Source organism: Tursiops truncatus, chromosome 11 (genome assembly GCF_011762595.2).
Source record: "Tursiops truncatus isolate mTurTru1 chromosome 11, mTurTru1.mat.Y, whole genome shotgun sequence".
Taxonomy (NCBI): Eukaryota; Metazoa; Chordata; class Mammalia; order Artiodactyla; family Delphinidae; genus Tursiops; species Tursiops truncatus.
The window spans coordinates 58,925,805-58,939,580 of NC_047044.1; the positions used below are offsets into that span (position 1 = coordinate 58,925,805).

General features: G+C 41.3%; 1 protein-coding gene across 1 annotated transcript in view; it reads left to right on the top strand.

The window, feature by feature from the left end:
* TESPA1 (thymocyte expressed, positive selection associated 1) overlaps positions 1-12,673 on the top strand; it is a 38,383-nt gene extending 25,710 nt beyond the window's left edge. The window contains exons 9-11 of the mRNA XM_019947017.3: positions 255-1,051; positions 2,210-2,303; positions 9,920-12,673. Of these exons, the coding sequence (XP_019802576.1) occupies positions 255-1,051; positions 2,210-2,303; positions 9,920-10,125 (1,097 nt within the window). The 3' untranslated portion in view covers positions 10,126-12,673. The remainder of the gene's footprint in view (positions 1-254; positions 1,052-2,209; positions 2,304-9,919) is intronic.
* The last annotated feature ends 1,103 nt before the right edge of the window (positions 12,674-13,776 follow it).

The following is a 13,776-nucleotide window of genomic DNA, read 5'->3' on the forward strand; positions in this document are numbered from 1 at the left end:
AGGATATGCTAAATCAAGATACAGAAAAGTTTTTCATCCCGTATAGAATTAAATTTTGGACTATTTGGGATAGGGAGTCAAAAAGTCAAGGTCAAGAAAGAGAATCCTGGGTGTCAGAAATCTAAATGGGAGAAACGCTGGAAATGGCACCTTCTTTCTGAATTTTGGGTTTTAGGAAGGCTATTGAAGGGAAAGATTCAAGAAGTAATTTGCTGATGACCCCTAGACTCACCATCTTCAACCCTTGCACTCAGGCAGGTTTAAGCAAGTGCAAACACTGGCCGTCACCGCCGATGCCTTCTTCTGTCTCTACTCCTACGTATCTAAGACCCCTGTCCAAAAGTTCACACCATCCCACATGTTCTGGAATTGCAACGCAACTGATGTGCCATCCATCAAGATTCTGGCCCCAGAACCTGAACCTCACTCACCCAGAGAGCGCCTCCGGAAAGCCATCTCCAAGATGTGCCTGTACACGTGCCCACGAGATAGGCTGTCACCACCCGACCACACCCCCAAAAGGAACAGTTTAGACCAGGTGGTGTGGGAAGTGATGGACAGAGTGCGAGGAGAGAAGTTGGTCCTCCAGCAAGACCCTGGGTTTGGGCCAGTCCCACAGGGAGATCCTGTGCCCCCCATCAGGGGTACAAAGCTGCCCACTTCTTCCTGTCCATGTGCCCTCTGCTTTAAAGAGGAAACACAGCAGGGGATGTCCACATTGCAAGAACCATCAGAAACTCTGGATTCTAACCCCTGTTGCACACATTCTGTGCCCAGAGCAGATCTACAGTGGAGCACAGACCCTGCACAGGTAAAGAGACAGCTGTGGGGTCTACAAGCCACCAGTAAGGAAGCCCATTCAACCAAGGATGAGACCTTCTGGAAAAGAAAGAGCAGAGCAAGAAAGAGTCTGTTTCAGAAGAATCCCATGGGCAGGAAGGTTAAATCACTGGACCTGTCCACCATCCAACAGAAATGGAAACAGGGCCAAGAGAGAACAGAACTGCACCGATCTCTAACCCAGCAGCTGCAGGACACTTTGGACTTGGAGGTGAGTGGGTTGAAAGTGAGGGAGAGGCTGGCAGAGAAAGGCTCTGGATTCCTTCCCTTGGGTAAAGGAAATCCAGGCTCCTTTTCCTTGCCAGATATATCAATTCTTATTTATTTATTTATTTATTTGTTTTATTTTTTTCAATTCTTGAATTATATTCAGAAACCTTTGGGAATGGGTTAATATACAAGGAGGGAGAAAAAGAAATGAGCCTGGTTTCTTAAGAGTGCCCAGGTTTCTAGCACTATTTTTCTAATTCCTTATCTAATCTGATCTTCACTGAAGTTTCTCATCAAGCACACCTGCCCCTGTCATTTGTGGGATCCACACAAGAGTACAGATAGAGGTTACACACTAGGCTAAACACGATTAAATAAAATCTTCTCTTCTACCTTGACAAGCATGTAACCGCAAAGTCCTAGAAGTTCAGGTTCAAATCTAGAATTCTCACTCTTAGGACTTCAGTGCTAGAACATGGCAGGGTGGGCAGAGACCCTCCCCATCCTGTCCCCTTCTCTTCCCATGGCCAGATCTGCCCTGCACCATAAGGGATTTTGCACTACATATGTGAACACCCCAGCCTGCATATACAAATGCCACAAACCCCCTACCCACACATATAACCATTAGTCATCACTCAGGCCTGGGAGTGCATACACTAGGAGAAAGGCTGGTCTTTGAGAGAACAGACACGAGGCAAAGCCAATGCATTTCCCTGAAACAGGCTTGGGACCATTTGAATAGCATTTGGGGGTATTCTGGGTATCCAGAGCATGGTCTAGAAGGGGTAGTACAAGATCAAAGTGGACACATCCTCTAGGTCCACCAACTCTTCATCCCATGAGCTCTCTAAAACTTGGAATTCTTCTTGCCTGGGTCTATGGACAGTACTGCCATCAAGTGCTAGAGTCTCGAGGAAAAGCCCTCAGATCCTTGCCACAAAGAGAAGCCATGATGATTTGCAGTGTCATTTGCATGTATGTCACCTCTCATTGAGTGTAGAGCTGTTCCTGCCTTCCTCACTACCAGGCTCCTACCACAAGAGAAGAGGCCAAGTCTCTCAAGTACATTCAGCCTCTTTCCCTTACAGCCATCTGCCATTCTGCACTTTTCTCCAACACTGGCACTGACTGAGTTCTGCCGGGATCTTGGTTACAGGTGCAAAGCAACAGTGAGGAGGAAGAGAGCCACTGGCCCAGCAGATCCAGAAACCACCACCTCTACCAGACTTTTGCTGGCAAAGACTCAGGAAGTAAGTGAAGTGGATCTCTCTCTCTCTCTCTCTCTCTCTCTCTCTCTCTCTCTCTCTCGTGTGTGTGTGTGTGTGTGTGTTTCTCAAACCTCACTGCACATTGTAAGCACATGGGAAGATTTTTAAAAATACTCACAGTGAAGTGTCCCACATCCTGCCTTCTGATTTAATTGGCATGGCGTGGAGCCCAGGGACTGATTTTTTTTGTTTTAAAGCTCCTAGTGTAATTCTGTTATGGCTGGATAAATACTTTTCTAGATCAGTGGTTCTCAAACTTTAGCATCAAAATCACCTGGAGGGCTTGTGACACTACAGATGGCTAGGTCCCAACTCCCAGAGTTTCTGATTGAATAGATCTGGACAGGGCCTAGGAATTTGCATTTCTAACAAATTCTCAAGTGATGTCAATGCTGTTGGTCTGGTGATCACAGTCTGAGAACTGTTGCTCGGGGGGAAAATTCTGTATAACCTTAATATTCAAAATGTAGTCTGCAGATCAGCAGTATTAGCATCATTTGGGATTTTGTTAGAAATGTGGAATCCCAGCCCTTCCCCACCCCCGACCTAATGGATCAAATTTTATGAAGATCCTTAGGTGATTTACTTGCACATTGAAGTTTGAGAAGCATTGTAGTTTGCAACAGGTGAAGACCAACCAGATGAAGACCAACCGTGGAGATTTATACCCCAGCACCTGCTTTTAGCTACTTTCTAATCAGCCCAAATCATAGGACTGAGGCAAGAGTCCTCAATGTATCTCACATGTATGTTCATTTAGGCTCTGAGTTCCATTCTGCAGCTAGGGTCTGATGTACATAGCTCTCCTTCTCTCCTCAAAGAAGGACAATGAATCTCACGTAGGTAGTTATTGCAGCTAAAATGTCTTTCCTCTAGATATGAATTTCGAGTATTAACTCTTTCAGAGCTTTCCTTTATTTTTTGAAAAATTTGACTAAATATTTATTATTTAAACTAAGCAGAAATTAATCTCCTGGTACTTCAACTGCCTATCCGCTAGGACCACAGAGAATATGGCATCAGAGATAATGATTTTCCCAAGATAGGAAGAATTGAAATATTTCTTGAATTAAGTAAATGAATCATCTTGCTTAGGGTTCCCTCCATTTTGAACGTCTTAGTACTATTTACTGCACTTTCTAGTCCAATAGCTTTTTGTTTAACACCAACATTTCATTGTTACTGGTCCAGAATCACAAAGGTCTTTATGATTCTAACTCCTTTAATTCTAATTATCTGTGGGTTTAGGGTCCTAATCACTCTACGTTCTCTCTTACCCATAACTTTCATCTCCAGATATATAGCTTGTATGTATCAGTCACTCACAAAAGAGGTAAATGTCAGAAGACAGCAATCTACTATATGTAGTTGAAAAAATTTAAGATATGGAGTCAAATGACCTACCTCCTACTAGCTCAATAATCTTGCCAAGCTCACTTAACTTTGTTTGCTCCTATGAAACCTTACAGAGAGTTTGTGTAGGTAATGCACCATGCTGGAATAACCGTTACGACGTTGCTGTTGCTGCTGCTACTGATTTTAGAAAAGGTAATCATGGGCAAAATATTTAGATCAGTGAATCCCAATCTTACAGGCTTTTTAAAAAATTGCTATTTCCTGGACTCCACCTAATAAAAATAAATACAAATCTCTTAGGTTTGAACTTGGGCATTATTGTTTATTCTTCTTTAAAAGTTTCCTAGTGTTAGCAGTTACCTATTTTTGCATAATAAACCACCCCAAATGTAGTGACTTAAAGGAAAACTTATTTATTATTTCTTGCTGTTTAGTGGGTTTACTGGGGGGGATTCTTCTGCTTGGTTCATCTGGGTTCACTTATGCAGCTGTTTTTGGCTAGTTGACTGGGCTGGACTAGAAGGTCTAAATGGGCTCACCCTATTGGCGCTAGCCTTGGTGCTGAATCTCTCTGCTGACTGTCAGGCAGGCAGGCGGGCACTCTCTCCATGTGGTGAGTCATTCTTCAGTAGTCTAACTTGTCTTTCTTACGTGGATGTTCAGCAAAAACTGAAGTTGCAATGGCTCTTTTTAAGGATACGTTTTAAGTTGTACAGTGCCCCCTCTACCACATGTTATTGCTGAAATCAAAGCACAAAGCCTACCTAGATTCAAAAGGAAGGAAAACAGACTTTACTTTTTAATAGGAGTGGCAGAGTCACACTGTGAAAAGGCAGTGTGGAATGGGAGGGTTGCTGTGGCCATCTTTATAAACAGTCTCTCACAGACAGTGATTCTGACACCCCATGAGGGTTAAGAAAGACTAGTTTAATTAAAGGGCTTTATCCTCACATATTAAAGTTGCCCCGAGGGTAAGCTGTCATTCTAAAGCTCATTGAAACTCAGCCACAGCATACAAAATTTGAAAAGAAAATTAACTGCTAAACTTATCAAATTCGAATAGAAAATGTGGAGTATATGCACCACAGCTAGGTTTCCCTGCCAAGAATTTTAATTTATTCTAAAATAGCAAAACAAAGCTTTGCTCAAGTGTTACTTGTCCAGCAGATGTCAGCCTCGCACAAGAAAATGCCGATTTGTCCAGCAAAGCAGGCTGTGTAGGATCTATATGATTATACCTTTCTAGACAATTCATGCAATACCCAAAACGTCAGTTCCTCTCACAAACGTCCCATCTTTGACTAAAGGTCAGTATACAGAAAGATTGGAATTGAGTTGCCAGGGAGGAAGTTTCTAGGAGTTAAACATTTCAAATAAGTAACTAGATGTAACTAGACTCCATTTTCTGCTAGGTGATGGGATTTCATTACAGCAGGAGTTACTGTGTTTAGAGATGCTATATTTCACTTATTCTAAGATGTACATTTTTCTGCACTTGAATATCTCTGAAATAGAATGAGTCTAACAGTTGGCAGTGTCAACCAATATACTTGTGTGTGTGTGTGTGTGTGTGTGTGTGTGTGTGTATAAAATACATATATTTGTCTTCTTAATGGAATACAAAATTAATTATGTCTTACAAACAATGTTTTATCAGATTCAATGAAACACAGTAACTTTAGAAATTCAATGCACTTAGCCTCTCAGGTAAATGAGGAGGTGATTTTATAGATTTTCCTTTTATGATTCCCCTAGAAAAATGAGAGATCTCTTCTTCACTGACACAGACTTCAGCTGAGGCAGGGGGTCACAGTGTTTCCCAAATCATTCCAATGTTCTATGAGTTTCTTTATTAATCTTCTCACAAAGCTATAAGCTATCTCTCTCAATCCACTCCTCTATCATCCTTTAAGAGATCACATGGAGTGGGAAGTAGCTATGAAAACAGCTCAGCACTGGCAAGATTAAAGACTGCATAAGAAACACGGATAGGGAAATTCACTCACCACCATCAAAGGCAGAACTAGGTGGGGCAGTTCCTCAGATCTACTGCCCCTTCCAGGATCTGTAATTATCTCCCAGGATCTCTGTATCTAGTCCCAGGTGTTAATCTACTACTTGTTGTCAAGCATAGGAGAGGTGCAAGCATGGATAGAAAGTGGTAGCAGCACCCAGCCAGCAGCTGTGTCTAGTGGTGTGGTCCTCATATTTCACAAAGACACTCACTTGAAGAGGCAAATAGGGGTTGGAACCCAGCTCTACTGAGCTTACCTTCCATAATCTCAAGGGTCTTCTTCTTCTAAGAGAGAGTTTATTTTTTTCCCCTAATTTATCTATATAAGATGAGCACCTTTCTGTAATTAGCACAAGGGCACATTTTCTGTTAAAAGAGGATCTTGTTCCCAGCTATCAGCTTTCATCCCTCCCACTCCATCTTTTAGTCTCTTCCAGAGAAGTCTTAATCTTCCTCCAAGTTCCTGGCAAAGAATGACACTCATCCCTCATAATTTGCACCTTTCTCAAGAATTTCAACTTCATGGCCCTTTTATTGGTGCCCTGTTGCTGAAATTTAAATCATTTGACCTTTACCACATTTATGAGAAGCACTGCTAAGGAGGTGAAAGACCTCTACACTGAAAACTATAAGACATTAATGAAAGAATTGAAGAAAACACAAATAAATGGAAAGATATTTTATGCTCATGGAGTAGAAGAATTAATATTATTAAAACTTCCTTACTACCCAAAGCAATATACAGATTCAGTACAATCTCTTTCAAAATACCAAGGGTATTTTTCACATAAATCAAATACACAATCATAAAATTTATATGGAATCACAAAAGATCCTGAACAGCCAAAGCAATCTTGAGAAAGAAAAACAAAGCTGGAGGCATCACACTCCCTGATTTCAAACTATACTACAAACCTATAGTCATAAAAACAATATGGCATTGGCATAAAAACAGATTGATGCAACAGATAAGAGAGCCCAGAAATAAACCCACCCATGTATGGTTAACCAATTTATAACAAAGGAGGCAAGAAGATACAGTGAAGAAAGAAGAGTCTCTTCAATAAATTATGTTGAGAAAACTAGACAACCACATGCAAAAGTATGAAACTGGACCACTATCTTACACCATACATAAAAATTAACTCAAAATGGATTAAAGACTTGAATGTAAAACCAGACATCATAAAAATCCTAGGAAAAAAAAAGCATAGGCAGTAGGCTCCTTAACATTGATCTTAGCAATATTTTTTTTTGGCTCTGACTCCAGAAACAATGGAAACAAAGCAAAAGTAAATACATAGGACTATATCAAACTGAAAAGCTTCTGCACAGTGAAGGAAACCATCAACAAAATAAAAAGGCAGCCAACTGAATGGGAGAAGATATTTTCAAATCATATACCCAATAAGCAGTTAATATCCAAAGTATGTAAGAACTCATATAACTCAATTAATAAGAAAAACAAACAATCTATTTAAAAAATAGGCAGGATCTGAATAGACGTTTTTCCAAGGAAGACATACAGATCAGGTCAATAGGCACATGGAAAGATGCTCAACATCACTAATGCAAGTCAAAGCCACAATGTGATCGCACCTCACACCTGTCAAAATGGTAAAAAAGACAACAAATATCAAGTGTTGGCAAGGATGTGGAAAAAAGAGAACCCTCATGAACTGCTGATGGGAGTGTAAATTGATGCAGCTGCTATGGAACACAGTATGGCGGTTCTTCAAAAAATTAAAATTAGAACTACCAGTAATTGCTTTTCTGAGTGTTTAGCCAAATAAAATGAAAACACTAATTTGGAAAGATACATGCACCCTTGTGTTCATGGCAGCACTATTTACAATAGCCAAGATATGGAAACAACGTGTGTCCATCAGTGGATAAATGGATAAAGAAGAGGTGGTATATGTATACAGTGGAATACTACTCAGCCATTAAAAAAAAAGAAATCTTACCATTTTCAACAACATACATGGACCTCAAGAGTATAAAGACGCAGACCTACTAGAGAATGGACTTGAGGACACGGGAAGGGGGAAGGGTAAGCTGGGACAAAGTGAGAGAGTGGTATTGACATATATACACTACCAAATGTAAAATAGATAGCTAGTGGGAAGAAGTCACATAGCACAGGGAGATCAGCTTAGTGCTTTGTGACCACCTAGAAGGGTAGGCTAGGGAGAGTGGGAGGGAGGGAGACGCAAGAGGGAAGAGATATGGGGATATATGTATATGTCACTTTGTTATAGAGCAGAAAATAACACACCATTGTAAAGCAATTATACTCCAATAAAAACGTCTTTAAAAAAGTATTATGCTAAAGGAAATCAGTCTGACAGAGAAGCCAAATACCATATGATTGCACTTCTATGTGGAATCTAAAAACAAAACAAACAAACAAAACAAAACTCATTATACAGAGAACAGATGGGGGTTACCAGAGTTTAGAGGAAAGGAAAAAGGACAGGTGTGAATACAGTTACATTGGTTGTCTGGAGCGGAGGTCAAGAAATATATGCTTACTGGTTTCTCTCTTTTTCCTGTTGGGTCATCATTAAAAGCATGAGGCAAGAAATTTTAGGAGGATCACAAAGATTTGAGATCACCACTATGGAGAAAGGACAAGAATAATATTTATTAATAGAAATATGTATTAATAGTCGAATTGGTGAATAGCATTAGGGCTCAGCTCAAGGTGCAGAACATGGATTGGGAATAGTTTTGTCATTTTCTCCAGCAGTGCTCAGCAGTCTATGCAAAAGAATAAGAATAAAAGCGTAGGTATACTTTTATAAGTCTAAACATTAAGAGGTGAACTTTTTCAGGAATCTCATTTCATGGTGAGAAGAGCAGAAAGCCTAAGTCACATGACTCTTTGATCCCATTGCTGCTGCTAATAATAATAACTGTAAATATTACTTACAGTAGTGAGAAACATTTCCCCAGGTAGGGTATAAAAGTTTCTACCAATCCAGTACACAAAGTTGTCTCAAAGATGCATGATGTGGGCTTCCCTGGTGGCGCAGTGGTTGAGAGCCCGCCTGCCGATGCAGGGGACACGGGTTCGTGCCCCAGTCTGGGAAGATCCCACATGCCGCAGAGTGGCTGGGCCCGTGAGCCATGGCCACTGAGCCTGCGCGTCCAGAGCCTGTGCTCCGCAACGGAAGAGACCACAACAGTGAGAGGCCCGCGTACCCCAAAAAAAAAAAAAAAAAAAAAAGATGCATGATGTGACAAACAACCCAATCAAAAAATGAGCCGAAGACCTAAATAGACATTTCTCCAAAGAAGACATACAAGGTGCATGAACAGGTGCATTCCAACAGGTGCATGAAAAGATGCTCAATTTCACTAATTATCAGAGAAATGCAAATGAAAACTACAATGAGGTATCACCTTACACCAGTCGGAATGACCACCATTAAAAAACCCACAAACCATAAATGCTGGAGAGGATGTGGAGAAAAGGGAACCCTCCTACACTTGGTGGGAATGTAAATTGGTGCGGGCACTATGGAGAACAGTATGGAGGTTCTTTTAAAAACGAAAAATAATGTTACCATATGATCCAGCAATCCCACTCCTGGGCATATATACAGTGAAAACTCTAATTCAAAAAGATACATGCACAGCAGTGTTCATAGCAGCACTATTTACGATAGCCAAGACATGAAAGCAACCTAAATGTCCACAGACAGATGAATGGATAAAGAAGATATGGTATATATACACAATGAAATAATACTCGGCCATAAAAAAGAATGAAATAATGCAATTTGCAGCAATATGGATGGACCTAGAGATTATCATACTAAGTGAAGTAAGTCAGACAAAGACAAATATCATATGATATCACTTATATGTGGAATCTAAAAAATGATACCAATGAACTTATTCACAAAATAGAAACAAACTCACAGACATAGAAAGCAAACTTATGGTTACCAAAGGGGATAGTGGGAGAGGGGGAGAGATAAATTAGGAGTTTGGGATTAACAGATACACACTACTATATATAAAACAGCTAAACAACAAGGTCTTATTGTATGGCACAGGGAATTGTATTCAATATCTTGTAATAACCTATGATGAAAAAGAATGTATGTATAACTGAATCACTTTGCTGTACACCTGAAACTAACACAACATTGTAAATCAACTATACTTCAATTTTTTAAAAAATGCATGATGTGTTTCTTTTAAATTCCCATTGCAGGCTTTTACCACCACCACAGCACGTGCTCTGACGGCAGCAGCTTCATAGAAGAGCCTAACTCCCACCTCCTCTTGCAGGAGGCTGTATGGCCTCCAGTATCCAGCTCCTGCTCTCTGGCCCTACAAACTCCTAATCTCAGTAGGAGAAAAGCAACATGGTACACCGGGCAGAAGACCAGAGTAAGAGACTTGGAATCTCCATCCTGATGCTATCATGAACAGCATGCACAGAGACAGACCTTAGGCAGTCACTTCATTTCTCTTTGGTTTTTCTACTCTGTGGGTATTAGAATACATGATCTACATGATAGGGACAGTGGTAACCTGGACAAATACTTAATTTTCTCTCAAGCTTTGACACTGCCTAGGACAGTTAGAAGATTTAAGGATGATCAAATTTGAGGAACAAGGGTTGCTACTGGAATACTCTCAAAGGGCTCAAGCTAAATGAGGAAGCACAAATCCCACTTTCAGGCCCTGAAACCTTGGTGCAGCCTACAGTAGGATTCCCTCTGAGCCTCTGTTCATCCCTCTGTGCTCCCAATTAAATTCCAGGAAGTCGTCCACCATACAGGTGTCCTCTTTTTCTTCTTGAGGCCTCATCCAAGGAAATACTCTTGGAGCCTCCCCACTAAAACCATTTTCACCCTGTATCCTAAATTTTGGATCTTCATAGGAAAAGAGATGAGTGGGATTCAGAATCCCTCCTCTTGGCCATTGCAAAAAATTCACAGTATTTTCTGCTGGCAGAAAACAATACAAATAAAAATGTGTTTTTAAACCTTGGCTTTTTTTTTTTTTTTTTTTTTTTTTTTGGTACGCGGGCGTCTCACTGCTGTGGCCTCTCCTGCTGTGGAGCACAGGCTCCGGACGTGCAGGCTCAGTGGCCATGGCTCACGGGCCCAGCAGCTCCGCGGCACGTGGGATCTTCCCGGACTGGGGCACGAACCCGCGTCCCCTGCATGGGCAGGCGGACTCTCAACCACTGCCCCACCAGGGAAGCCCAACCTTGGCATTTTTAAAAAAGAATAAGTAGTTGTGGTTTGTGTCAGAAGGAAAATGTTTTGTCAATAAACAGAGCTTGAACACTGACAGGACTCTACCAGGCTATATGTGGTATAGAGCATTTTAGATATATTCCTTCTCGAAGAAAATTTTAGTAGGGTGGGAGAGGTCACACACACACGTGCGCGCACGCTTACAGTAATGTATTACTTGGTTACCTAATACACTGCAAGATAGTGTATGGTAGACAATTAGAATATTGCCTACCATACCAATAAACAAAGGATGTCACAGTCATCAGTGACTGCAGCCCTTCAATGTGAGTCGGTGAGCCCTGAGGAAACTCAGGATATGAAAACACAGGATACTGGCCCCAGATAGCTGAGGTGCATATCAAAGGAATGATTTCAGTGAGCCCATATTCCTGCATCTTCTCATACATAGAAAAGCACGAAATTCCTTAACTTGACATATCTGGTTTTCTTTAATTAACAGTAATCTTTTGATGTTCCCAACTACCTGCGCTTTGTTACAAAACTCCTGTGTATCCTAGCTCCCCTCCCTGGCCTCCTCAGAGCAGTACTCTGAGGATTACTTGAGATTCTGCCTCCCAGGCTTGAAGTCCTAAAACTTCCCGCCAAATAAAACATAACTCTCAGGGCTTCCCTGGTGGCACAGTGGTGAAGGATCCGCCTGCCAATGCAGGAGACATGGGTTCGAGCCCTGGTCCCGGAAGATTTCCACATGCCGCGGAGCAACTAAGCCTGTGCGCCACAACTACTGAGGCTGTGTGCCACAACTACTGAAGCCCGTGTGCCTAGAGCCCATGCTCCACAACAAGAGAAGCCACCGCAATGAGAAGCCCGCGCGCTGCAACAAAGAGTAGCCCCCGCTCACTGCAACTAAAGAAAAGCCCAGGGGCAGCAACGTAGACCCAATGTAGCCAAAAGTAAATAAATAAATTTATTTTTTAAAAAAACAGCTCTCAATTTTTAGGTTGTGAATAATGTTTTAGTCGACCATAGCAAAGATCAGGAGAAAGGGATTAGACAGAAAGGATAACCATGAGTGTTAAAGAAAAAAAAATCATACCAGATATTATGAGCAAACAGAACTCTATTTTATTTTGATACTATTGCCAGTCATAGAGCATAGACCAGTCTGGTTGCCTAGCTAGGTGGAAACAAAGGGCTGGAGAGTTTTTAAGAGCTGTAGTGCAGGCTTCTTAGACCATCTCTGTTTGCTAATTGTCCTTACCCAAAGGAAAAGTAAACTTTCTGGTATCTTCTTGACAGGAGGTAGTTTTGCAACTTGGAACTAGCCCTCCTCCCCCCACCCCTAAGTTAGGCTCCTACCCTCCCACAGAAACTGGGGAAACTTATCCATTCTTTTTTGGATTCTTTTGCCATATAGGCCATTACAGAGTATTGACTAGAGTTCCCTATGCTATACAGTAGGTCCTTATTAGTTATCTATTCTATATATAGTAGTGTGTATATGTCAATCCCACTCTCCCAATTTATCCCTCCCCATCCTTTCTCCTCCACTGGTAAGCATAAGTTTGTTTTCTACATCTGTGACTCTATTTCTGTTTTGTATCATTTTTTAAGATTCTACATATAAGCAATATCATATGATATTTATCTTTCTCTGTCTGACTTACTTCACTCAGTATGACAATATCTAGGTCCATCCATGTTGCTGCAAATGGCATTATTTCGTTCTTTTTTATGACTGAGCAATATTCCATTTGTGTGTGTGTGTGTGTGTGTGTGTGTGTGTATACACACACACAATGGAATATATATATATATATATACCACATCTTCTTTATCCATCCCTCTGTTGATGGACATTTAGGTTGCTTCCATGTCCTGGCTATTGTAAATAGTGCTGCAGTGAACACTGGGATGCATGTGTCTTTTCGAATTATGGTTTTCTACAGATATATGCCCAGGAGTGGGACTGCCGGATCATATGGTAGTTCTATTTTTAGTTTTTTAAGGAACCTCCATACTGTTCTTCATAGTGGCTTTACCAATTTACATTCCCACCAACAGTGTAGGAGGGTTCCCTTTTCTCCACACCCTCTCCAGCATTTGTTATTTGTAGACTTTTTGATGATGGCCATTCTGACTGGTGTGAGGTGATACCTCATTATGGTTTTGATTTGCATTTCTCTAATAATTAGCAGTGATGAGCATCTTTTCATGTGCTTATTGGCCATCTATATGTCTTCTTTGGAGAACTGTCTATTTAGATCTTCTGCCCATTTTTTGATTGGGTTGTTTGTTTTTTGACATTGAGCTACGTGAGTTGTTGGTATATTTTGGAGATTAATCTCTAACACCCTTTCAATGCTGATTTCTCTCTGCCACAACTACTCCCACCTCACCCCCATTGCCCTCACTGCCATCCTGGGTCACCTAGGAACCCTGTGAAAGGAGAGGAGCCAATCTGGGATGTAGGACACCCACAAGAAGCAGGCTGCTCATACTTGCAGCCCCACAAGGCAAAGTGACAAGTGTCCATATACAAATTGCAGTTTCTAAGTGAATTCTAAGTATAGACTGGGGAAAGACAGGGTCATTACAGGGAGCTGGTTCAAAGGAAAGTAATGTGGGTGGAAAAGGCTTTAGGAGATGGCTTTTCCGGACTACATGAAGGCCTCTGGAGGCTGCTGGGTGGAAGAGTGGGGAGAGGGACCACTGGAATGGGGATAGAGGGACCAGAGATCCTTAGCTGGTTTGGAGAGGGTATAAGCTTTCAGAGTTGCCAAAATCTGAGGATTGGGTAGGTATTTCAAGTTATCCCTTCCCAGGTATCTGGCTCTACTTAGATTCACAGCTCCAG